Source organism: Dendroctonus ponderosae, unplaced genomic scaffold (genome assembly GCF_020466585.1).
Source record: "Dendroctonus ponderosae isolate FM_Combo_2020 unplaced genomic scaffold, Dpon_F_20191213v2 Dpon_F_20191213_5, whole genome shotgun sequence".
Taxonomy (NCBI): Eukaryota; Metazoa; Arthropoda; class Insecta; order Coleoptera; family Curculionidae; genus Dendroctonus; species Dendroctonus ponderosae.
Window position 1 is genome coordinate 6,719,607 of NW_026018715.1, and position 26,555 is coordinate 6,746,161.

General features: G+C 35.3%; 1 protein-coding gene across 2 annotated transcripts in view; it reads left to right on the forward strand.

Annotated features, from left to right (window-relative positions):
* Positions 1 to 26,555, forward strand: part of LOC109539536 (microtubule-associated protein futsch) — a 90,647-nt gene that overhangs the window by 62,513 nt on the left and 1,579 nt on the right. The window contains exons 8-23 of one of the 2 annotated variants that reach the window (XM_048666612.1): positions 2,207 to 2,518; positions 3,310 to 3,450; positions 5,978 to 6,160; positions 21,195 to 21,295; positions 21,351 to 21,479; positions 21,533 to 21,658; positions 22,990 to 23,178; positions 23,232 to 23,508; positions 23,567 to 23,827; positions 23,880 to 24,079; positions 24,136 to 24,978; positions 25,009 to 25,267; positions 25,320 to 25,431; positions 25,487 to 25,593; positions 25,652 to 25,929; positions 25,989 to 26,246. In XM_048666612.1, coding sequence (XP_048522569.1) covers positions 2,207 to 2,518; positions 3,310 to 3,450; positions 5,978 to 6,160; positions 21,195 to 21,295; positions 21,351 to 21,479; positions 21,533 to 21,658; positions 22,990 to 23,178; positions 23,232 to 23,508; positions 23,567 to 23,827; positions 23,880 to 24,079; positions 24,136 to 24,978; positions 25,009 to 25,267; positions 25,320 to 25,431; positions 25,487 to 25,593; positions 25,652 to 25,929; positions 25,989 to 26,246 — 3,776 coding nt within the window. Of the gene's footprint in view, positions 1 to 2,206; positions 2,519 to 3,309; positions 3,451 to 5,977; positions 6,161 to 21,194; positions 21,296 to 21,350; positions 21,480 to 21,532; positions 21,659 to 22,989; positions 23,179 to 23,231; positions 23,509 to 23,566; positions 23,828 to 23,879; positions 24,080 to 24,135; positions 25,268 to 25,319; positions 25,432 to 25,486; positions 25,594 to 25,651; positions 25,930 to 25,988; positions 26,247 to 26,555 lie in introns of both variants that reach the window. The other variant, XM_019907329.2, reaches the window with a different exon arrangement.

Below are 26,555 nucleotides of genomic sequence, written 5' to 3' on the forward strand. Positions count from 1 at the left end.
ATACAGGGTGTCCCGTAAGCTCATGATCAAATGGGTACTGCGATATTCTTTGGACCAAAAGAAGACGATCTGACCTAACTTTTATTAACAAAAAATGTTTGGCTCCTCTGCTATTGATGGTCAAAGTTCTTCAAAAAATTTATCTTTTTTGAAATATCGGGAGAATGGTACGATGTATTTTAGTGAAACTCGCTGTGAATTTGTTCTTATGTAAGACTYATATTTTGATGAAACAATCGAGTTCAGCCGTTTTGGACAAGTGGTGAATTCTTGAGTGTCGTGGTRCAAAAACTACCAGAACTTTTTAGTTGGAGGATRAAATTAACTCATTTTTTTAGGTTGATGCACTAATCATTTGTTCACAATTTTGTGCTCTTTGTAAAATCTTGTAGCATTCATAGTTGTTGCCTAAAAAAAATATGTCTGTTTTCTAGTCACTTAGCAATGCTAGACATTAATGCAAATATGCGCGCCGTAAACGCATACGCTTTCACGCAAATTGTCTTTGAAAGAGCCTACTACTTTGGCCATGTCGGTCACTTCTTCATTAGAAAAGGTCATTCGAAACGAGTTTGTGAGATTGATTGACAATTAATTTATGCCTCGTATCACGATATTTGCAATTAATGTCTAACATTGTTAAGTGGCAAGGAAACAGAAATATTTTTTTCGCGAAAACTATGAATGCTACCAGATTTTAAAAAGAGCACAAAATTGTGAATAAATGATTAGTGTATGAACCTAAAAAAAATGAGAGTTGATTTTATTGGATATTTTTTTCAGCATTGCTATGTGACTAAAAAACAGACATATTTTTTTTAGGCAACAGCTATGAATGCTACAAGATTTTACAAGGAGCACAAAATTGTGAATAAATGATTAGTGCATCAGCCAAAAAAAATCAATTAGTTGATTTCATCCTCCAACTAAAAAGTTCTGGTAGTTTTTGTACCACGACACTCAAGAATTTACCACTTGTTCAAAACGGCTGAACTCGATTGTTTCATCAAAATATGAGTCTTACATAAGAACAAATTCACAGCGAGTTTCACTAAAATACATCTTACCATTCTCCGATATTTCGAAAAAGATAAATTTTTGAAGAACTTTGTCCATCAATAGCAGAGGAGCCAGACATTTCTTGCTAATAAAAGTTAGGTCAGATCGTCTTCTTTTGGTCCAAAGATTATCGCAGTACCATTTTGATCATGAGCTTACGGGACACCCTGCATTTCACACTGGCCTCACATTTTGAATCTTACATTAATGAGCTTACAGCCGAGTTTAATGCACAGATGTTTTATAAAATACTTTTAGATTATTACTTTTTTGGCATAACAAGTGCCCATTTGTAGTGAACGACCCCACACCCTTCCACTATTCCATGTTTTTCTATGTTGGCTTGCCTATTCAACTAGTTGATCTTAGTCTTGCTTGAATTGTACAATAAATTAAATATAATGATTGCTGATTATAACTGACAGGTAATAATTGCGGTTTTCATCGGTTCTTCGGCGCGTTTTGCCGATTTCAGGAAGTTGATAAAAGTCGCGCTCCGGTTCAGTAAACTATGTGAAACAAATTAGATGTGCAGATGATGGTGGTGATGGTGAACGTTTTCCACAACACGGCCAAAGAATAAATCAGTTTCCTACGGAAATTAGAATAGTTAGGCATCTGATAAATGCATATAGAGAGGCTGCGCTGCGGTTTTACATTTTCTGCTCTTACTGCTGTTTGTCGCCAGCGTTCTGTGGTTGACTTACATTTTTTCCGATTTTGCAAGTGCCAATTATTATCATAATCATTCCTTCGATGTGCATTCGAGCGCTTCTCCATCACTCACATACCAAACGTGCATTCTTTTCCAATGTATTTTCAATTCGGATCGGTCATGCACTGTAATTAGAGCACGACAAAGCTGAACTGGAGCATTTTTCTCCTATTTGCCTTCATTCCCAACATCTACTGTTAGAATAATAATTATTATTATTATTTTGCGACTAATCCAAATGCATAGCCGTGTCGTCTCAGCTGCGTCACCTGCCGGCTTTATGGTATCGCAACCAATTAAGATATGAAAATATTCTGCAGTAAATTATCCTCTAAATGCCATCATATTACTTATTAGTAGATAAAGATTAGATTGTCACGGGATAATTCCCAAAACCTTTTTGCTCATAACCAAGGTTTTCTCTTGTTCCAGCCGATATTAAACACATAAGCCAGCATCTAGTTCAACGTGCCTGCTCAACCGGTTCCTTGGACAACATTTCGGTCATCGTAGTCTTCCTCAGAGATCTTCATCAGATAGCTGCAGAGGCTCAGCGCTGGAGCAGTAAAAACGGCTCCAGATTAACCAGCAACAATATGGAAGCAGGGCTGGATAACGCGAATAATCCGTTCACCAATTCGAACGGTTCATTGAAGGCTTTGGATGTCGACACCGACAATCTCAATTTGCAGAAGAACAACGATGGACTGCTGCTGAACTTGACTGATAACTTCAAAGCAAATGGTGAGTGTTTAGGATAATCGATTTATAGAGTGACTCAAAGGGGGCCTCATTCGGTTTGAAGAATGAGTCTAGTTCAATTGAAGACTACAAGAATCTTCTTCTGAATCCTTCTCTGAATTTTAGGCAGGTTGCCTGCCTATTCTTCGCCAGTGGTGATTTGTCCCGTGCAATCCTCCACCATTCTGCCTTCGTCCATTCTACTTATTCGTTGAAAAACATGCTGTTATACCAAAGGCATAGGAAATAGATCTGATAATTTTAACATTTTTATTATTCATTTGAGCTTCTGCATTTTCTGGATATCCTACAAGTATCTTACTAGTGGTTTTTTTGATTATTTCTAAGCATTCGCATGAATCCGACGACAAGCTTCAAAACTTCATCTAAATTTTTGAAAACATTTCGGAAAGTAACGCCGTATCTCACATAAAATAAAATGTGCAGCAACTATAATCGAAACAACCTGTATAAACGTTTCACTGGATTTTCATTTGTCTTATTTTTTGAGTATGTATTCCTCTCACTCTCCATGCATTGAATTATTCGGCACGTAGGCAGGGTGGAAGTATCAGATTGACGTTCTTACACTAAACCACTCTGTATATTGCAATGAATAAATATGTTTCCTGTGAAAGGACACGAAAATACGTTCGTTTTCTAGAAAATATCTGGAATAATCTGAATAGAGTTCTGCGTGACAATATCGGCCCCCTTTTGAGAAAACCAAGGAACAATTGCGTGCTTTAAGTGTTGGCGAGATGCTGATTTGACGCAATATATTTTTGACTCAGAAAAATCTAACGGAACCAAAAAGTCAACCTCAGAGCTGCATTTTGATGACGATTTTGGACCAGAAACTAATGTTGACGCTGTGGATGACGCATTTTCACCCCTCGACAAGGAGAAAACATTCACTGATGATTTAGCCAAAGGTAAGGAATCAAACGTAAAATAATATCACAGCTTAAATATCATATGATATATAACCTGTGATATGTGTAGCGATTAAAATTTTGCCCTCGCTAGGTTATACAGAGCGAAGAGAGCAAAGTGTTTTTAAATATCACCTTGTGTATCTTACATGCAGAGGGTATTGATATTTTAACACGATTTTTGTCTTGATATGTTTTGTATTTGATTTATTAGCAGCAAAAAATGTCCATGCTGTGATAAAAGAGCGTAAGTCTAGAGGTGTGCTAAACTGTTATTTTTCTGTAACTGGTTACACCGTTGCAATTCCAACTTGGTAATATATTCCAAAATGCAGTTCCAAAAGAAACATGTTACTTTTTTAAATTTTTATTAAAAATTCACAATGATGATGATGATGATGGTAGAAATAGTGATGATAAATTTTATTCAATTTTGTGCGTATTATACTGTTTTGTATGATTTAGACAGGTTTTTGTAGCTTTTTTTTTTGGTAGCAACTGTTTTCGGTCCAAAAGGTTTCTTATCTACTAAAACCTTTGTTTCCTTATAGGAAAGATAAAACAACAAAAAAATGCCTAATTAGAGCTGCTGAAACATTAAGAGCATGACTAAAAAACACATAAAAAACGGGAAATACATACGAAATAAGACGATTAAGTCGCCGTTTAGGCGCACTGATAATTAAGACTTCGGACTAATAGATTAGACCAGAATTGATTCACTGGCTTAGTAACTGTTTGATTATTATCGTTATTCTGGGAAAGTCCACTACACGTTTTAAAACATTTTTTCTAATTGAGAGATTTACAAAATATTAGCTGGATGACTTTTTGCCTGAAAATATTTCATGAATACTAATAATAAGAATTCAATCAATTTTCGAGACACGTTAAGGCCAAAGTGTAACCTTTCCAACAAAAAAATTGCCTTACAAGAACTCCTACATGATGTATCTCAACATCGAGCTATTTAATTTGCAATTGCAGAAAATGTTCACTTTTTTTACGTTAATCGGTTATAATTAATCTTTTTCTGAGTAAATAACGGCGCTATTTTTTTCCGGTATGTTGTGCAAGCAAGAGAGCAAGCAAAAGGCAAACAAGAAATTGCCTGACGAATTTCTGGCAAATGAGACGATGTTACTCAAATCTTAATTAGGGACTGAAAATCCTCAAAATACTTTTGATAAGCTCCAGGAGTAGTTAATATTAAATTTTAATTTCGTCTAAGTATCTCACGAATTTCATCAAGAACTTAGCGAATGTTCAGGGAAAAAACACACGCGCTTCTAACTTCTCATATTTTCCAGTAAATTGTTGCATAGTTCACAAGCACTGGGAACGATATTAAATAATAATTGTCGAGTAAGATCAGATTAATGTCAGGTACCCCCAAGAACGGTTTCGAGCATCTAAACCCAGCTGATGAGAACTGCTGGGCTCGAAACCGGCACAGGCAATAATGGTTGTTTAAAAACTTTTTGTTGTTTAAATAAATTACTTTCGTTCGTTGTAACCTTGAGTAGGAATGTCAATTTTGTTTTATTCATTAAAGAATCTTAAAAAAAATTGCTAATCTTAAAAAAAATTGCTAAGTGTTGGAGCATATTCTCGACCAAATGAAAATGTATGATTGCAAAAATATTTATGTTAAATGTACAACAAGAAGTTTTTTAAATCTGAATTAGCCGCAAATGTTTTCATCCAGAACAGTTAGAATCCGGATTATGTATATGTTTTAAATGTGTACATAGTCGTATGTGTATGTGTACTAAACTTTTAAAATGTGTTTTTTTAATTAAATACGTTTTACAGCAGTTTTCTTTGGTTGCTAAATCAACTTAAGATATTCAAGGAAATACGTTTTTTTTATATTTATCATTCGATATTATTGAAAATACCCTTTTTTTATTAAAGTTTTTCAATTTCACCAATATTGTCTTCAAGAAAAACTGAATGATGGATATCGCTTTTACTGCATCCAGTTTTTTATCTTTTTTCATATTTTTTATGATTGTGTTTCGTGCCGTATTTACAATTAAAGCTGTCTAATTTAAATCATTTTATAGTAAAATTACATTCCAAAGGAAAATTACATTCTCAAGGGAAATGTATTTATTAAAGTTTCTTAGTGGGTAACTTTTTGAATGCTTGGACAACTGAATTTTGAAAAAAAAATGTAAACACGAGTATCAATTATTTATTATCAGTCGGCTACAATCTCTAAGTATACAATATTCAGGTATTTTCATAATTTCCTATACAAAAGCACCAAAGCGATCGAATTGAACTTCATTAGAATAATAAGACGGTTTGTCGAAATTAATACATGCAATTTTTATGAATCTCGTGCTTTCTACATACGTTTTTTTCCGCTAAAACTTTTGAGGATTGAAACGTGCCTTTAAAGGAATTAAAAGTCGGAATTATTTGTTCTAAAGTATCTATTCGCTGTTTCCATTGCTTCTTCAAAGACTCAATTGACAATAGAAAATCTAAATTAATTTGGGCTGTTTTTGTTTTCCAGGTTTGCAAGACGTGAAAATCTCCAGTATACGAAACCTGGAGAAGTCGTTCTCTGAAGTAGCCAACAACAATCCAACCGATGATGGATTCAACCCCTTCGTGAACAAGGACCCACTGCTGGATCCTGATAGCGAAGTTCTGGCGGTCAGCAGAGATGAAACACCTACACCGCCTGCAGATCCAGGTTAGAAATTCTGCATTAGATAATCTCCCATAGTCCATATTTGGGCTGTTTTTTCCGTAACGCCGTGGTTGATTAGTAAACTGCAGCCATAAACTTTCACGGCTTATTTGGAATGAGAATGCGTCCAAGAGTCAAAGGCATTGATTGACTTGTTTCCTGTCTGGTGAGATCGGGTGATGCATTTTAACATGCAACTTTCTCCGGCTTTTCGATGGAAAAACCTTTTGGTCGTTGTTGCATCACACGCATGCATCCAGCCAAATTTATGCTCCTAAAACCAGAATCGTTTGCCGTAAATGGTTCTGGCTGGTTTAGATTAATGGTTGCACTGGTTTCGTATGACTAATGGCATTCATTTAATTAAGGAATTTATGATTCTAACACCAAACGTGGTTCCAAGTAGATGAGGATGCCCGAGTTTGTCTCAAATAGTTAATTAAACCAACGCTGTGCAATTAAGAATGTGTTATATTGGGTGGATGATGGTTGATGATGCGTTTGAAACACTAAGACAGAATTTAGTTCTTTGGGTGCGTTCAGTTTTAAATATTTTTGTTGAATTGCGATGCATTGCATGAATAGGTTTCCCTGATTGAAAAAAACTCGAGAGCTAGTGTTTAGGTGCCAGTAAACTATGATTTGAGTAATTATTGGGATTATGCTTTAAACTATATTTCTTAGACAGTGTGGTTCGTAATCATCTGATGAGTAAGTGAGGCGTGAGAGTAGAAAAAGTTATGCAGATTGTTGATGTTAAGTTAATGAGATTTTGCTAAAATTGCCCTACGTAGTCTGATGTTATTTATTTGCATAAAGCAGGGCAGGATGTTCAAGCTGCTACTTCAATTAGAGATTTAAAAAGGTTATATTCGGATTTTGAATACAATATTTGGTAGACGGATTTCTTCCATCGAAAATGTATAGTTTCGTTTAGTAAAATAGTTTCTTTATACATAGACATCGCTAAACCGGCCCGTTTTAGAAATATTTCCAATTTCGTCAGCCAATGCGCGCTTGTATTTCGGCTTTAAAATTTATATCCTTTACAAAGAAGAAATTGAATGTTGCAACTAGAATTCGTTTCGAAAGATTGAAAAAGGCATTTCATTTCGACTAAAGCAATATTTAATTAAAATAAAAGGAAATTTTTTAAGGTCAATGGGGAACATTTTGCGCAGTTACTTAATTAATTGTTAATTATTGAATAATTCTTTATTAGTCAACTTAAATGAACTGATCAATTCGGAATTACTCTTTGGTTGATTGATTAAATTGAGAATGTCTCGAAAACGGGTCGATTTATTGACATCGATTAAGAATATCTTGAAATTCTAGAAACATCTGAGTACATCTGATTTTCAGATAGGCACTTCAACACACTACATTATGAAAACAGCGTCCAATTTGGTTAAACGCGGTTAATTGAATATCTATAAACTGCATTTGCTTTATGACCCAGTAATTGCTCGTTCACTCTATACAAAAGTATTCAAAAATTCTTGTTTGGAACCTTGAATGTCTTATTTTAAATGGCAATCTTTAAATAATGGTTAACATTGCCAGATATAACTTTCTTTTATCTGATTTGAAATATTAATTATTTTGCTAAATTTGTCTAATATCGCGTGTTTGTCCAAAATTGTTAAGCCATATTTGATATAATCCAAAAACAAGATGGTTTTTTAAATTGCCGACGTTTTGTCATTTTTCTTCAGGCATATTTAGGGCACTAAATCTAACTCCTCAAATCTGCCTTTTTCTAACTAATACATTTTTAAGTACAAATAATCAAAATATTACCTTAAGAGGCGGCAAAAAGCAAATTTATTGTGCATGGTTAGGGGACGATCAATTTTTGTCGGTTATTTATAGTGCCTTGAAGATGCCTGAATAAAAATATCGAAACGTAGATGATCTTAAAAATGTATTTTATTTTTTATACTTTTACGTACACTTAAAACAACTCTTGTTTTTAAATCTATCCAACGCCCGTTAGAAAAGTAAACAATAAATGCTAATATTAAGAAAAACTGTAAAAGCAGCATTGACAACATTTGGTGGGTAGAAGCTATCGATAAACAGAAGCAGAATTTTACTGTATTCTTATTTTTATTATTTTTTTGTACTTTAGTTTCAGTTAAATAAGTTATTTGGTAAAATTTCATGTAATGAACGAAAATACAGACAAGGAAACTTTCAAAGATTTGGTACTTCAAAAATTTAACAGTTTTACAAAAATCACCGTCATGCATTGTTACAAAGTAATTTTGGCTATAAAAATCGCTTGGTTTTTTGAAAAAAGAAAACATATTCCTGAAACCATATGGAATGTTTCAATGAAATAGTCCAAGCTTCAACATTTAATAAAAATGGCAACTTTCGCGATAAAACGGATGTTTTTTCAGTTCCACCATTCAGTTAATGTAAATTCAGGCTATTTTAAATATGAGAATCATACGCCACGGATTTTCTTAAAAATAAAAAAATATAGGTTTAAGTTCCTGTTAAATTCACATGAGGAAAAGTATTTCCACATTTTTTTGCAAAATGCATTTTTTTAATTAAACAAAATTAAATGTATTTATTGTTATTGACATTTTTATCTCAAAATCGGCATTCTAAAGTCCAATTAAAACAATCTTTAAACAGGCGGGAAATTTAAAATTGTGTACCACCAATGGATCTAATGTCCTCAATAAGTGTCGCAATGGAGAACTATAGATTCCGCATGGAGAAAGAACCACTTTTTCTCTCTGCTTTCGTTTTCGAGATACAAGGTTTCAAAATTTTAAGTTTTTCTTGAGAATATGTGAGGAACCGTTTGCAACATTACATTACATACGTTACAACTATTAATAGCTATGTGGAGGTACCGTAAAAATATCTTTAGGAACAAAATCTATCTGTTCAGAAAAGGCTCTTTTTGTTCAAAACGGTTAACTTAAGAGCAATAAACCAATAAAACTTTCTACATGTAAAATTCATTGGCACTTCTATCAAAATTCATCAGAGTTTTCTATCAAAATGCAAACTTTTTCAGCGCTATTTAAGTTAAGGGCGAAAACTCATACCATACTCTAAAATCTCCACTACTGACAGATCCAATAAGTTCGATTAGGGTCCGAAAAAGTGCTAATGTGTATACAAACACCCATTCCTGGAACTTGGCAAAAAAATAAAAATAAATTGATTTTTTTTACACCCTGTATACGAAATTTTTGATGATTTTTTGACACCCCGAAAACGACAAAACAACGGGAAAAATTGAAGAGGAAACAATGTGTTCATTGAATAACAACATTCCTGTATTTTGTAGTCGCAAAAAACCATATAGGATGGCCCATAACTGCAGTACAGGGTCGAAAAATATATTTGTTTAATGCAACCTTGTATGTTTTGTGTCAAATTTAATAAAAATACTAAATTTACATTTCTTGCATATTATACACTCAGGTCGAAAAAGCATTTTGTTTTGGTAAAGTTCAAAGTAACTTTTATACCAATTTAACCGGTTTTCATATATTTTTTTTGTAATTTGTAGCTTAATTATGTATTTTTCATGACAAATTATTGGAAAAGATTGAGCAGCCACGTGTTTTATATATTTTTTGAAACACCCTGTACGTTACCGTTTGACCTGAAACCAAAATGGAATAAATTCTTTTGTAACAACGCCGTTCTATGAGTATTTGCAAGGTTTATTCATGGTTTTATCCTAAAAATCAGCGAAATTACAGCAAATTTAAATGTGTCAGGTCATGGAAACAACCTCCCTCTATTTAAATACCAAGATTTGAAAAATGTTGAATATTTCGAAAGCTTCTGGATTTTTAATGTCACTTTGGTGTGTGTTTTTTTTAATGAGTATGTAGGGTTACATTTAAAAAATATATTTTGTGACCTTTTGTGGTTATAAAATCTGGCGTACCTCTAATTTTTATTTTAAACACTTTTTTACTTTAGTTCTTGTAAGATGTATATAACAGGTATCCTGTATATAACAGGTATCTAAGATGTTTGATGCAAATTTATGCATGAATATTATAAAATGTAGGTAAATTTTTGTCATTACTTGGGACCGTGTTTTTAATAAATTTATTATTTCTCTAAATTTAAGAAGGTACATTAGTATCGATAGCTGTCGCAAAACCAACATTTAAGAAGACAATGTATATATTATATTATTATATCAGAAAAGTGTGTATCTACATGAACTTTATTGTTACTTTAGAAAAAGAGAGAATTGGATCAAATTATTCAGATTGGTTCTGTAGTCCGTTCGGCTCAAAACAATGCTTCTATCAATTGTGCTTGAAAGTGCGAAAATTGTTGGTATTCAAAATCGGTATTTTTGCATAACTTGCATGCTCCGATTTGAGTCAGAAAGATACCCGTATTTGGATCACCTTATATAAGAAAAATAATATAAATAGATAAATTGCAAATGTTCAAAACGTTGCTGCTCATTCACCGCTGTTGACAATACAGAAATTCGAAATATTTATTTCTACTTATAATTTTTTTCTGAAAGAACAACAGTATAAAGTGGTGGTCCCATTATTTCGACGCTTAGAAAATGAAGTCTTACGCCCCATTCGTCGCGCACCGCCCTGTATAAATGTAAATGTGTCCATTTCTCTTCATAAAATCGATTAAATGTACTGGCAAATCTAATAGAGATTCTATCTAGCAACTGTCGTTTTTTGTGTCTGATTCGAATTGATTTGTGTTCTCAGCAAAAGGGGAACTAAAAATGTTAAGCGCGTGAATTGCTGCGTTGTATAATGTTGTCTTACTAGGTTTGATTTTATTGCAATTTCATTTACCAGAGTTCAGTTAAGCTGATTTATTATTGGGTGAGTCAAATGCCGAGAACTGTGTTTTAAAAAAGAATTTGTTTGAAATGTTACAAAATTCATTGTTTGCAAAAACTAATGAATACTCTTTTGTGATTCCCAGGTAACAGACTGGATTTAAAATTTACATTTGCTTTACTGACCAGGAATATTGTATTGTGCTCGCAACTGTTAATGTGAACTGTAATTTGTGATGAATTTATCATATAAACCCAAGTATATCTAATACTCTCGAAGGGTGACATAACTAGTGGGAAAAGGCCATAAAACTGCTTCAGTTAACAATATCTGAGCCACCCAGTATGGTTCGAGAGCACTTATTGTATAAGTAATTAATTAAAACTGATTCCCAGTAGTAAACGGTTCTTAATAGGCGAATTGAGAACGTATTTCACAGTTAGCGTCTTGTGAGGTGACAATGCCACGTCCAACCAGGTTTGCAGCATTGTCCTCTTATTGCGCTTTTTTTCTGGTCTAGCTGAAAATTGATTTTTATCTTCACTTAGGAATTTTTCCATTAAAGTTTAATTTGCCAGCAATGCACAACGATGATAATCACTAGGAGATTCAAATGTGCAGCTACTTAACATTCAAATTCTCTAACTGTAATCAACTTAATTGGCTTTATTAAAACTAGTTCTTGAGCGTAAAATGCACAACGAGCAGATTATTTTAACAGCCCTGCCGTAAGGCAGTAGTAATTCCGACAATTTTCATTGAGTCATTCGAAAAGTTATACTTTGTAGTCTTTTTCCCACTCGTCTTCATCCTCTGCAGTATATTTCTAAAAGAACGAACGTACTTGGCATTCCAGTGCATAATAAAATAGCGGTAGCTCTGTGTAAGTATTACGTTCCTAACTGTATCATGTCGATTTGTCGATTAACAATTTTATTTCAATCCAATTGAACCGTTCATAATTGACCATACATGTATTTGGATTTGTTAAATGATTGTTCGTGGGATATTGCTATACTTGGGACGTTTTAATGAATTCAAGGGGATTTTCAGCCTCTAAATAGAACTTGAGTAGTAGAATCTGATTTGCTATTGAATTTCTTCAATCGACTCCTTCCTTCTATTTAGAAACAAAATTCAAATGGACTCAACACCATTCAAATTTTTTGCTTATTTAAATATATATAGGGTGTTTCACTAAAAATATACACCAACTCACGGTTTATCATTCCACTTCATTTCGGAGTTACATGATGTAATTTTTTAAAGGAGAAAAAATTTAAAAATGAACATGACAAAAAATACTTTGTGAGCAACAGCAATAGAAAAAATCGCAATTGTTCGATTTAAAACAAGCATTGGAAGGAATGTTTGGCATTTTAATGGATGCACTGAAGTGAAAAGTCCTCCGCTTTAATTTGATTTCTGGTTACAGCGATCCATTCTTTGGCAGAACAGGAAAAAAATTAGAAAATATTTGAGAGCATCAAATAATTTCTGAAAGTTTGTATTGACAATTGGAATTCTAGAAAAACTGTGCTGTTTTGCAGAAAGTTTAATTAATGAAACCCAGTAGAACCGTGATTACTCGAAAATATTAATTTCAGTGATTATTCACCAAACAATTTTGATTGCCGCTTTGCGCACAGCTAAATTTCCCATTTATAAATGCGATTTTTTCTATTAATCGATCGAACTTTTTTGATTTAAAACAAGCAGTAAAACGAATATTTGCACTTTACTGAATGAGCTTAAGTGAAAGGTCCTCGAAAATTTGGGTTTAGTTTGCAAATAAAAGGCATTCATTTTCGCTAACAGCAAATGCTTCTTGGCAGAAAATGAATAAATTTAGTTAGGCAAATCCACGAAGTTTGTGCCTCAAGACATTTTCTAATAGTTGGAGTTAAAAACTCCAATTCTGGAAAAACTGGACTGTTTTCTTAATTGGGTGACATCTAGAAATTGAGAAGAATTTTTGAAATTTCTCAGTGTAAAATGAGCTCTTCTACTAACTCCCGAGAACTCTTGCTCGTTTTAATCCAAACCACTATCTAATGACTTGAATGATTTTGCTCAAAATGTTTTTTAATGGTTTTAATCAGTTTGCTCCACATCTAAATTTCTTATTTTTGGAAAAAATACCTCTTTTCCGTAATTGCATTGTTCCTGTAAAGGCTATTTGCCAACTGAATTGAACAGAAAAATAAACTTATAGTAAAACATTGGAAAACACGATTTTTTTGGGATAAAGCAAGACGAAAAATCGCAAATGTTCAGTGCTTGAGTGACAAGTCTTCGAAATTTTTGGTTTAGTTGCTTACAGCGAACCCTTCGTAGGCAAAAAGTTGAAGGATTTGAAATACTTAAATAAAGCTGCAAGCTCTTTTTAAGTTTGGATTGAGATTTGAAATTCTGGACAAAGAATTGTTTTTTGCAAAACTTTTCATTAATTCTAGAAATTTGTAACTTTTTGCCACTATCTAAGAAAATATCGCTTTGTACGTAAGTCGCTTAAATTAGTCGAAATGTGTGAACCATCATAAATAATCTGGGGTAAAAATAAGAGTATATTTCTACAAAACTGTAATGAAAAAAGTTTTTGGACATGTTTATATGAACTGACTCTAAGATAAGTTGTTTAATCGAATATCAAAGTCCTGCCGGTAACTGTACAGATGTTATCAGCTTATTGGACGTTGAAAATATACATCAGTATACAGTGCGAGTCTAACTTAGAATAAATTCAGTAAATGGAAGACAATTTTATTTTATGACGTAATCGACAATTTTTTTAAACGGCATCCCAAGTTTTGTTTATTGCTCATCTTAAGTTAAAACTTTGAAATAAATACTTGATATTTAGTCATTAAAAGTCGATAGCTCAGATCTCAAAGTTCGACCGCGCTGTATAAACTTTTCTTGCATAAAAATAAGCGCAATTTAATCCTGAATCCATTCACAGTTAGAGACTCGCACTGTATAACAGAAAATAGTTCATAGGACTCGTTCTTCTATTGCAAGCACCAGCCATCTGATCAGCGATCTAAAAAATAGATCTCTGTTCATTTTCCAACATGTTTCTCGCAAAAACTTAAGTATGCTAATCTAACAACTGATTAATGATAAAATACGAAAATCGCTAATAATAACGCGTAAAATTGCAGATAGTAGATTACAATTCACGAGAAACATGCAAGGGACACTATTAAGAAATGCTTACAGCTTCGTGGCTTTGAAGACAAGCAACGAAAAAGTGCCTTAGGGAGATCTTTCGCTCAAAGTACACTCTTATTAATAATTAAGAAAACTTATAAAAAAATTACCAAACTCAATAAACCAAAGAGTATAGTTGAAGGCAAATGTTAGTCTTCAAATGAAGGGTCAACTGTCATTTGAAAAGATTGCTTATCAAACTTTGTGGCGTTTATTTATGTCAGTAGCAAGAAAAGGTTTTAACTGTAATTGCTAAACAAAAACAAAACATAGTTTTAGATACTACCACGAAAATAACACCGTGTAACTCATCAAACTAACAAAGTTGTGTATTTGTAAACCCTGTATGTTTTGAAATAAATATTACATACTTATGGATGGTTGAAGGTAGGTACCCTAAATCATTTTACACTGAAATAAAATGGGACAAAAAATAAAATACAATTTTCAAAAATAGTCCGGGAAATAATGCCGATTGACCGGCTGGTTGCCTATAGTAGGCCTTTCATCTTACAGCGCACACGATTGCGCCGTTGTCAATCCAGCCGGCCTGGTACATTTCAGTCGTAAACCGGCTTTTGCGTGGCTTTTGTGCGACTTTCGTTCTGTTTTGGTGAATTGTTTTATACAACTGTTTTTTCTAATGTTTACAATTTAAATTGCAACTTGTCTGTGATCATTTTTCTACTATTGCACGTGCCTGGTAAGTGGATGTTTGATAAGAATCGCTAGAGATGATCCGGTGACCCCCCGTAATGTCTTGATCACATTCCTTTCGATTCTAGAAGACTTTACTAGTCCTCCAAACACGTATTTCCCATAAGAATATGGACGACAACTATCCGAAATTTCTATGCAACTACTCGGTTCCGAGCTCGAGTTCATTTAATACACATTCAAACTTATACAGTGTTTACTATTTTAATCTACCTATTTTTAAAACCTTTCGAATTCTATTTGTGTATAAGTCGTTGCTGGATGCATCTAGATAACAGACTAATTTTCCCGTTTATTCGCTATTGTTTACAAGTCATGGTTAACGCTAAGCGTTCACCTACGAGTGAAGGGGCCTTGCTGAGGCCCCAAAAGCATCGTCATAGTGACGGCATTTGAAACCTTTGAGGTTATTGCCAACTGTCATGGACAAAGAATTTTTAACAATACTCTATAGGGTTGGAACTTCGGCACTCACGATAAATCATTAACGTTTTACCACTTTGTCGAAACTTTGTATAACCACGCAATTGGGCACACTGCTTTCGAGCTAATTATGCAAGCTCAGCTCAGTAATTGTGCAAGCTCAGCTCAGCACGCCCTCTAAAGCTTCAAAATAGTGGCTAAAAAGACAGCAGCACTTCGGAGGTGCTTTGAGATTTTCGCACAAATAATCAGCAGATCGGATATCGGACACCTGCCCGATGGTACCATCTTTTTAAGGCAATCAGATCGTTGCTCTACATTGTACGAGATGTATTTCCTTCGTTTTGCAACATATTGCACCACTTTTCGGGTTTCAGAATTAAGGAGTTTTCCTCCATTTTTGAATCACTCAAATCTTCAAAAACCGTTCTTGGTATTGCTCCTAGCAAGTTTTTCATAAACCCAAGTGCTATATGGGCTTACAAATGCATTTGACTGGTTAAATTAACCGATGTTCCGAATGCACTAGCGGAAGAAATGGTTGCAAACAACACTACAAATATAGTTCAATCGCAAAATGCACTTCATACAATATGAAGATATTAGATTAAAAAGATACAGCATAATTATATTTGGAACACGTATTTTCCAGCTTCGGGCAGCTCAGTATTCGGTTAAGCGTCTAAATCAGGAAGTTTGAGAAATACAACAGGGAATAATGCATTCCTTAGCACGGAAAGCTCCTAACTCTCATCCTCTAAACTCCTTGGGGTCGATAAAAACAAAAAATAAACACTGTTCAAAGTTTCACTACTAAGAGCCACTACTTACTTCCAGAAGGAAGTTTTGAACCAAATCATACGTTACAAGAAAGTGTTGTTAGGGTCTCGTATATTAAATTCGCACCACCCTTTATATTCTTATGTGTATGTTATGACCAACATTCTTAAGAGATGCAGGGTCGTTAGTTGTAGGCAGCGTGTGCAATTTTATATTGAGGTCACATTGGCCAACTTGTTCAATGCCTCAATATCATTGAAAGATCCATATTTGAGCCTTCGAACTGTCTTCTTTCGTTTGGCTGCCGAGCCCCCTTGTAGACCTTAGAATGTGTTCTTGTTTTGTTTTTTCAAATTGCTGCTGACATTAATTAAAGCCCACCTTCTAATTGTATGTATTCCCATCGAATATGGATTTATGGAGGCTGTGGAACTGTGGGAAGAGGTATTGACAATACAATGTCACCGTTTGCTCTAGTTTGAAATATGGTTCCGCCTAGAAAACGCCTTTCAAGCGCCTGTAACAAAGACAATATATTTTTATGAGTTCTGCAATGTGTTTCCGATCAATATGCAGATGTTTATTGTAGGAATGTACTTGGAATTTTATATTGCTTGAGGTGAAGTTGTTTCCTGCCAGCAAACCGTTCCATATTGGTTGATTTTTGTTGGTATTTACCATAGGCAAATCATTTAGCATCTGGTGGTGAACCCTTTGAATTCTGCAAGGCTGTATGGCCCACTTCGCACGCCTGAAAGGCGCATTGACTTAGATCACTAATGGCAAAATTCATTCCAGCTTGCAAGCCCTACAAGGGTGGAGGGGTCCGATAATCAGCCACCTGTTGGGGCAGCCGCTCGTTATTGTCTCCCCTCAGCAATCAGCTGCATGATTCACTTTTCAGGGAGTTTGTGCCGTCAATTAACGGGAAATATCCCGACATCTCACCCAAATCGGAGACCATTTGTTAATTCTATTTAATCCCTGCCTGATGGCTCGATTACAATTTTTGCATCCCTAGACCTTTTGCGATAGACGTGCAGAAATCCAGCTGCAGCTTGCCGCTGCATAGACTGCGTTCCTCTTGGCTGAGATCCGAATCGATTCCATGCCTAGCAACAAGCTTCCAGGAATTCGGGAGCAATAAATTGCCGGTTCTTTAGGGGAAATGTTGCCCTAGGCCGGGAAATCAATGCCATCACTGCTTTCACTTTGTATTTTCTTGAGCGGTTTTACGACGATTTCACAGTTTTCAGACAGTTTTTTACACAAAAAACGAATAGACTTTTTCTTTCGTGGAATGAACATAATCCAGGCTGTCTGGGGACTACCGCAATCTATACAGTCTCGCGTGAGCACATGATCAAAAGGGCACTGATACTTTTTTGGCTCAAATTAAGACTATATGACCTAAATTTTATTAAGGAAAAATGTCCGGCGTCTCTGCTATAGATGGTCGAATGAGGAAATCTTGAGTGTCTTGGTACAGAAATTACCAGAACTTGTTCTTTGATAGCTGGAACCAACTGATTTCTTTCGAGTTGATGCACCAAACCTTTGAACCATTTTGGGGTCGGCCATCATTTGCCAAAATTGCGCTTTTGAATATGCTGCCGACATACCATGAAAAATTATTTTAAGCAAAACGCCATTTTTTTAAAATACTTTTGGTTTATTTGGGGCAATAAATGTGATTTAGTACCGTGTTGTCACTCCAATTTGATTCACATGCTTTTTTGCAATTGCAATTTTTTCTATCCTATAGATGCTACACGCAGCTTTCCCAGACGTGCATTCAAAGGAACTTTTTTCTGAAACTAAATTTCTTATGCACGGTTCTCATATGCTGCTTTAATCCCGACTCCCTGTGTATCTCAAAATTGAAGGTGTTGTAGGGCGCACTTACAAAGAAAAAAATATAAAATAATAAATCCATTTTTAAAACAGATTTCTTAGCCATAAATGAACTTATCATTTTGTAAATAGACCGGTTTGATACGTTTTTGCACATGTTTAACACTATTTCATAAATTTTCCTTTCATAAAAAACAAATTTCATAACATTCATGATCGTGAGACAGTATTTCAGCATTAATTCTGGTTTGCACATTTCCCTTCACTCAAAGCACATAAATAAACAACGAAACTGTAAATGAATGAAACAATTGGCCGCAATATATTACTTTTGATTTTAGTCAAATCACATGTTCCATTAGGCTATTGGCAGATGAACATGTTATGAATCCACTAATTTACATGCAAATAATTTGGTTCATAAGAAAACATGCGAGATAGGCTTAAAAGTTACACAAAATGGCAAAATTTCACTCTTTAGACTCAACATATACGAAACTGAATGCAAATAGGTATCCAAGTATCCAGATTATTCTGTTAAAATGTCTAATCTTCATCTGTTAAAATCTTGAAGTTAGTACTCTTCCAGTACGTTCTAAACACCTCTTCAGCGTCCCATTTTGTATCACCCTGTATATTATATGAAAAAACTGTGCAGTTCTGAACGGATTAATTGCTCCGTGATAAAGATTCGATTTGAACAAAACACACAGTTGTTTCACAGCGTCAAACAATAATTATAATTAAATATGATAAAGCTGAATTCCTACTTAAAGTACATTGTGTATAAAGGTATTAAAACTCCCAGAAATTATTTGTTGTTAATCAAAGGTCTTAAAATAAAATAAATAATAACGTCATTTTAGCCGATAAGAAATGAATTATCTACATTTTGGGAACTAAATTTGATATGTCAGGAGATTTTGCGGAAAATAATTTTGTCCTGACACGATCGGCATTTTCAGAGGTGTTTCGTTTAAAAGCTAGACGCGAAACATCTGCGAAGATGCAAGCGACTTGTGCCTTGTGCTTGCGAATCGTCAGAAAGAAATTAGTTTCCACGGCGGCCTGAAAGCCAAAAACTGCCCAGTTTCTGTATGTTAGAAAAATGCTTAAAAACCGGATTCCTAAATGTCCGCAATTGACTCGTTTCTATTTTACTTAGTGTAATGGACCACTTTTGAAGCCGTACAGGTTCAAATAAAATGAAGCAAGAACTTTAAATACTGTTTATTACCTTTATATATTGAACATACAATTTTATAATAGGAGCTCTAGTTCAGACGACGATCGGGCTTAAATTATTACTTATTTCTAAAATAACCCTTAGCTTGACTTCCAGATAAGAGATGTCGACAGCCAATGTATGGCTGTTTGGAAATATGAGTACTCGAATGGGGTTTATGTTATTCAGAGTTTCTTTTCAAGAGCCTTTTCATGGGTGAGAAAGCAAATGTGTCGTAAATAAAGTAGTTTATGTTGGAATGATTGTGGATAATTATTGGGAATGCCAATACAATGAATAGCTTATTTAAATATAAAGGCACTTAAGGGTGTTTTATGGATATTAACATGATCCGAAATGACCGACACATTACAACAGTATAAAAATGTTTTTCACTAGTTTACTATACAAATGATGGTGAAGTATTATAATTAATGCTGGAACTGCCCACTAACACAGATAAGAAATTATTTTTCTTATGAATCATTATGAATTTGGTCGCAAAGTTGTAATCTGCAGATAAAAGAGATATGATGTTAAATTTATAAGTAAAATATGGCATAATGGAAGATTTTGCTTTAGGTCGATTGCACAATCTTATCGTTGATAACTTTCAAACCGCCGTAATGAAGAAAATTATGTATAATATTGCAAAAATTAACCACCTTGTATATAAGAATAGATGCGAATCGAATATTGATGTACTTTGGCAAAACGACAAAATGTGTTTTTAGTTTGTGGATGTTTAATGGTATTCCATCGATATTGTAAGTTGTGTAATACTAAGTGCGTTACCCACAGTTGTTGACATGCCAAATTCCAGTAGCAACGAAAGAAAAAAGATAAACGAACGTATTCATTGTGCATGTTATGAAGGAACATTTCAAACGTATGGTAAACGTAAATAAATGTGGAAAAAACATTTTACTTACAGCGTGTAGCACAATTAAATGCCTAACTACATAGAGATTGGAGTTCATATCCTGTTATAATAGGTACACAGCTTTAAAAGAAAATATGCATATCAACTTCATCATCAATTATTTACTGTGCTGCATCATATTTCAATATTCTCTCTTCAGGTTGTAATACCCAGTACATCAAAGCTTTGAATAAATATAGAATCGTTTAGCATTCCATTGCTGGAAGGTTTTATTTGATTAATTACTGATCATTTCAAGTCCGTTCAGCCGGTCTTTAGCCATCGATATTGGCGATTTGCTTTGACTGTTTCCTCATACATACTCGATTTAAGCTAGTTCACAACTAGTTAATTATTCAACTGCTTTTGTCTCCAGAGAGCCACATCTTGTGTTGTCTTCAGTGCGTTAAACCTCAGATGTAGGTATATTTAGCCTGACTTAATCTATTCTAAGAAGTACAAGACAGTTAGGACTTTCTGTAAGAACCTTTCCAGCTTGCTATTAATAAAAGGTGGCACTCTAAAAATATATTGCAACTACATACAGTTGAAGACATAAATTTTAATCCCTTATGCTTCAGTTTATGTGGTAATAGGCGGACTATCTGATCTTTTTTAGTGAAATGATGTGGGTTTCACTAGTTAGTACTCGGTTTGTGGGCAGATGGGTGATATTTGTATTAAAAATGCAATAAAGCGCTCCAAACGGCATAGTTTCAAACTCTTGCTAATTTCATGCCATTTATGGTCAGAATTCCGACTGATTTCTCACCTACTTCATGAATATGAAACAGTATTAAATAACTGCAAATAATGTATTTACTGCAATTTCTCACTTAAATTTATTCGCGCATAAATACTCTCTATTTGGAATCACAGACTCGACAAGTATGCCTGATGGAAGGTGGGTGACTCATTAAAAACGCACGCCATTTCTGGTAGACTAGACTTCATCATGCCCCATTTTTGGTTGCATTCAGACTTCCTGTTTGCAAATTTAATCAACCATCTAATGAATTAAATAATGTTCAAGATATTTTGCTAATGACTAGAATAACGTTTTTTTTGTCTTCTATCAATCATCAGCACATGATGTTGGGGGCCTAGAAGTAAATCCCACTGAAAGCGATTCCGAAGACGAGTGGAACTACATCAAAGGAGACGAAGAGAAGCCCGAAAAATTACTGGTAAATAATCAGAATTTTACATAAAACCCGGTCTAAAACAGCATGGTTTTCCTAGATCGTGGAAAGTTCAGAAGAAGACGACACAATGTCTCAACTAAACCCGAATGCTGCGGAATTTGTACCAATTTCCCCAACTCGTAGCATTCCATCTCCATCGGTCTGTCGGCCAATGTTGGACGATCAGGTAAGTAAATCATTTAATAAGTTTCCCGAAAAAATCACCCTGTGAATTTGCAGGTCATTTCGCAATCACCAAAAAGGCCCTCACCGTTCGTTGGGATGGTACCCAGTGAATTAGAATTTGAAAGTGAAGTCCGGTCACGACCCAGTGATGTTTATGAAAATGGGACTGAAATGGAAAATGTAAGTAATTGACAAATCGTCCGTCTTAATTGTTGTAAAACTCAGGTATACAGAAAGTTATATAATTTCGGGTTATGCTGGTCTTTTTGTTTTAAAGAAAGTTGTTTAGAATGCAATTTTATACTTAGATGGCAAATTTGCGGAATATTGGAGTATTTTTGGGGAAATTGAAATCATTATTTTTTCGTGAATATTTTGTCAGTTTCGTAAACCTGTGAGTTCTATTTGTAAATCATCCGCAACTGTTTCCAGATCTACAACAAACGGCGATTTAAGAGAATATTTCACACTAAGGGCGTTTTTCTTCTGACCTAAATTCTCAAGTCAAAGTCAATTATTGCTTTTTTCTAATTTGCTGACACATTTTAGAGTTTCTGGAGGAGTTTTTCAACTGCCTCTTGTTTTTTTTTCAAATACGGAAACAAGGACGCGTTTTGCGGCGTTTCAAAGATTTGAATATCTCAACCATGTTTTGTATAAACTTGCATTGTTGAAGTTCCATATTTAAGTGATCAAGATCCTGATCAACGAAATCAGGGCAAAATCACACATCCATTTTTGTCGTTAAATTAGGAAAAATGGGCATTTTTTCATGTTCATAGACAATTGAAAACAATTTCTTAACTAGTACTTCTCTCATTCATAACAAGGTTTCAACCTCTTTAAAAAATCTCCCTGCGACTACTGATGTAACAGAAAAATCTTCAATTCTTCGTCCAATTGTAAATCTTGACAAGCTAATTTTGGAATTATGGTGTTTTATCTGGGAAAGTTGTCTCTGTAGTTGCAGCTAAACACTCTATCGGCAAATGTTTTATTAATTTTTTTGGTCACAATTTGACTAACGGTGTATCTAGCTTTCACAGCCAAATTATATCATTTTCCGCAGAATCAGTTATTACACATATGAAAATCAAATCAAATCAAAATTTATTCAAAATATGTATGTTAACAGAAAAAAATATTTTTCAATTTACAATTCATATAATGTAAAAAAATATTTTTAGAGTACCTAGATACCTTGTACCTGTATGTACCCTTGAGGTTACAATTTTTTTATATTAGTAACTATATTTTATTTTTTGTCCTGGTTTAACAGAAATCCACATCGCATACATATTCTTACCTAAAACTAACAACTCAAAACATTTTCCCGAGAACCCAACTATTGAGAATTGATTGGTTTATTGAAGTTATTTATTGATCTTATTATATTTGGCAATAAATTATACTAAGAAACATGAAAAATCGCCCGTACGTTGCTCATCCCTAGTGTAGATAAAAAAAAACGAAACTATATTTTAATATGGAATAATTGAATTTGTTTTCAGGGAAAAGGGAACGATTCAGGAACGAATGCGCTTGGAAGTCTGTTGGCAGGGATCAGTTTGGATGATATTACTGAGTTCAAGCCACTTAGTACACCTCCAAAGGTTCCAAACGACGAATTTCACTTTGGGCCTAGTGCCGCTCCTTTTACTCCAAGAGTGTTAGACAAATCAGAGTCAATCTCTACAAAAGTATGTTTGTAATTTTTAAACAACCTCCTTTTCTAACGAATAATTTGTGCCAGGCTAACTTTGGAGACGACACACAAGATGCCTTCAATTTGTCATTCACTGAGTCCGATTTGGTGGTATCAAACAGAGAAACCGATGCTATGTCTGCTTCCTTTTATGCTGAACAAGGCGACCCCAATCCGTTCCTGGATGAGAACGATCTCAATAAAGTTCACGAACTGCCTGAGAACGTTGATGACTTTATTCACGATGTTTTAATGAACAATAAGGAAAATTTACCTCCTATTGGGAACTGTACAAATTCCACCATATCTATAGAAAGTTCTTTAGGTGAGTTTTGAAAGGTTTCTTGACAAGGACTAATCTTAAAATGAACAACTTTGTTTAGAAAATAGACCAAACGCTGATAGCATTATTCAGACGACTGACTTGGACACCTTTTCTGAGAACAATGGGATTGGAACTTACAACACGGATAGAGAGCCGCAAATCATTTCGACACCTTTGAATCGAACGATGGATTATGATGGACTGGAAGAGCCATTTTTCAATCACACAGAAAACACGAATTCTTTAGAGCTTCGTTTAACAGAGACAGAAACGAAAAATCTTCAAGCACCAGAATCACCCCAAGAATCTGCCAGCCAAGGTAAATCTACTCTGCTGTTTATTTAGCGGTATTAATGTGAAGAATCATCTAGAATCACTGTCTCCTGTGGGTCTTACGCAAGACGACAAACAGGACGAGAATCTGACGTCCTCTGTTAAAGACGATGTTTTTGTCGGGCAGTTATCGCCGATAAAATCACATTCGCCCTTATTGGACATTTCTGACAAAGAAGATGCAGCAACGGACAGTTTTGCTGCTAACTCGACCGAAAAAGAAGTGTTTCAGCCAAAGGTAAGTTGCAAATCACGCAATATATCACTCATTGAGGTTATTGAATTGTGTTCCAGGTTGAAGTCGAGGTGCTGATTGAGCCAGTTTGTCAGGCGAATCCTGAACCTGACACTGATTTAATTGAAACATCTCCATTAGAAAGTGCCGATCAAATGGTAGCGGAAAGCCAAATATCTGAATCAGTAGTAGCTAATACGCTAACTAATTCAGTTCTTGAACCAGAAGATTCCAGCTTGCGGTTCTCTGAACCAGAAGGTTTAAGTCCGAGCCCCTGCAGATTGGAGCCTGCTTTTGATAGCTCTGAATCAGAAGTTTCGGTAGTTCAACCAGAAGTTTCGGTAGTTCAGCCAGAAGTTTCGAGCGTACATATTCCTGAACCAGAAGAGCCTACTTTACATATTCCTAAACCAGAAGAGCCTTCTTTGCAAATCACTGACCCAGAACAATCTTCTGTGCAAATTCCTGAAGCGCAAGAGCTTATTTTGGATGTTGCTGAACCAGAAGAGTCTAATTTACGAGTTCCTGAGTCGGACGTTTCTGCCGTGCAAACTCCTGAAACATACGAACCCGTTTTGCAAATTTCTGAAGCGGAAGTTCCTACGGTGCAAATTCCTAAACTAGAAGAACCTGTTTTGCAAATTGCTGATGCAGAAGCTTCTGAGGTTCAAATCCCCGAAGTAGAAGAACCTGTTGTGCAAACTCCTGAAGCTACCTTTTCTCCCGTACCAACTCCCGACGCATTGCTTTCTCCCGCACCAACTCCTGAAGCAATAGTTTCTCCTGTTCAAACCCCCGAACCAGAAAATGCAACTTTACAACTTTCGGAAGCTGAAGCTGAAGCCCCCACCGCGCAAGTTCTCGATCAAGATTTTTCGAACCTACGACTCGCTGAACCGGAAGTGACCCCTTTGCCAGTTGCCGAACCGGAAGTGTCAGTGCACATCTCTGAACCCGAAGTACCCACTTTGCAACTTTCTGAACCACCAGTCCCCAGCATATCAATCGCTGAACCGCAGCTTCCAACACCTGAAATTCAGACACCTGCACCAGAAGTATCCAGTGAAATTGTCGTTGAACAATCTGCCGAAGCTCCGGTGCTTTCACCTCTTCCAGTAGTTCCAGTGGCGGCCCTTGAAGTGCCTGCAGCCAAGTCGAGGGAGAGACCGACATCAGCGAAAAAGGCGACAGGTAGATGTTTTTAAAGATTGCTGCAGCAATGCATAAAACTGAATGTTTTTAGGCAAAGTAGACTCCAAATCTGCTGCGAGTCCTGGAGCGAGACGAGTGCTGGGCAAAACATCAACGGCCTCACCCAAAGCAGGGCCTTCTGCTAAAGTTCCAGCAAAAACAGGGTATGTTTTAATATCTGAGTTAGTTCGTCAGCAAGTCAAAATAATACAATTACAGAACAACATCCAGGCCTGCAGGGATAACGAAAACGGCCTCGTCTCCATCTGCACCCAAACCAAAGACTGTTGCCAATACGAAACCCGCTTCAACAACAGCAAGAAGCAGTAGGTTTTATTTAAATCAGTTTGGTGTGATTATTTTTGAATTAATTTGTTATTTTAGCCGGCAGATCAACTGGTGAAGCTCCAGTGAGCAAAACACTTACTCGACCAGCTACAGCAGCGCCTAGAACGAACCCTATATCGAAAACGAACGCTGTGAATGGTTCCTCTCAACCTACAGCGGCACCACGAACAATTACCCGTAAATCGCCAGCGCAGTCTGCTGCACCTTCCAAAACTATTCCAGCGGCCAGGCCTAAACCCTTAGTTTCATCAGCGAGGACAGCGACAACGACTGTTAAAACAGCAACTACTGCCCGAACTACTACAGCTTCCAAGGTGGGATCAGATAGCTGTTAGCAACTATTGAAAACGAGCTAATTTGCTGTTCGTTTCAGACCACAGTGGCGCCTAAAACAACGTTGGCCCCCAAACCTTCTGCTGCACCTGCCAAGCCTGCAACTCTAACTAGCGTTTCTTCGAAACCTCGAGTGCCGCTCACCAGAACTGTTCCCAAAAGGGCTGAATTGGAAAAGGAAAAGAAAGATAGTGCCAATAAGCTGACGGCTAGTTCAAGTACAACGATAACAAGACACCCTGCAAGTCATGTCACCGTGAAAAATACTTCTACTTTGGTCAATAAATTGGAAGTAAAGGTAAGATGCATAGAAGGTTGTTAATTTTTCAAGGATATTTTTTGATACTTCATGTCAGGTTTGTATTGTTATTTCTGCGGGGTTTTACAGCGTAAACCGATATGTTTTTACAGTAGGTTCAAACCAGATATTAATATAGAAACGGAGCAATTACGTCATTCAAATCATTCTTAAATACCGATTTTTTTGGAAATTTATGAATAGACGTAAATCCAAAATGTTATAACAGTAACGCAATATTTTTAAGCGGTTAAGCGCTATTCTGTAACTATTCCGTTGAAAATTTGTAATGTAACAGTTATATTTCGT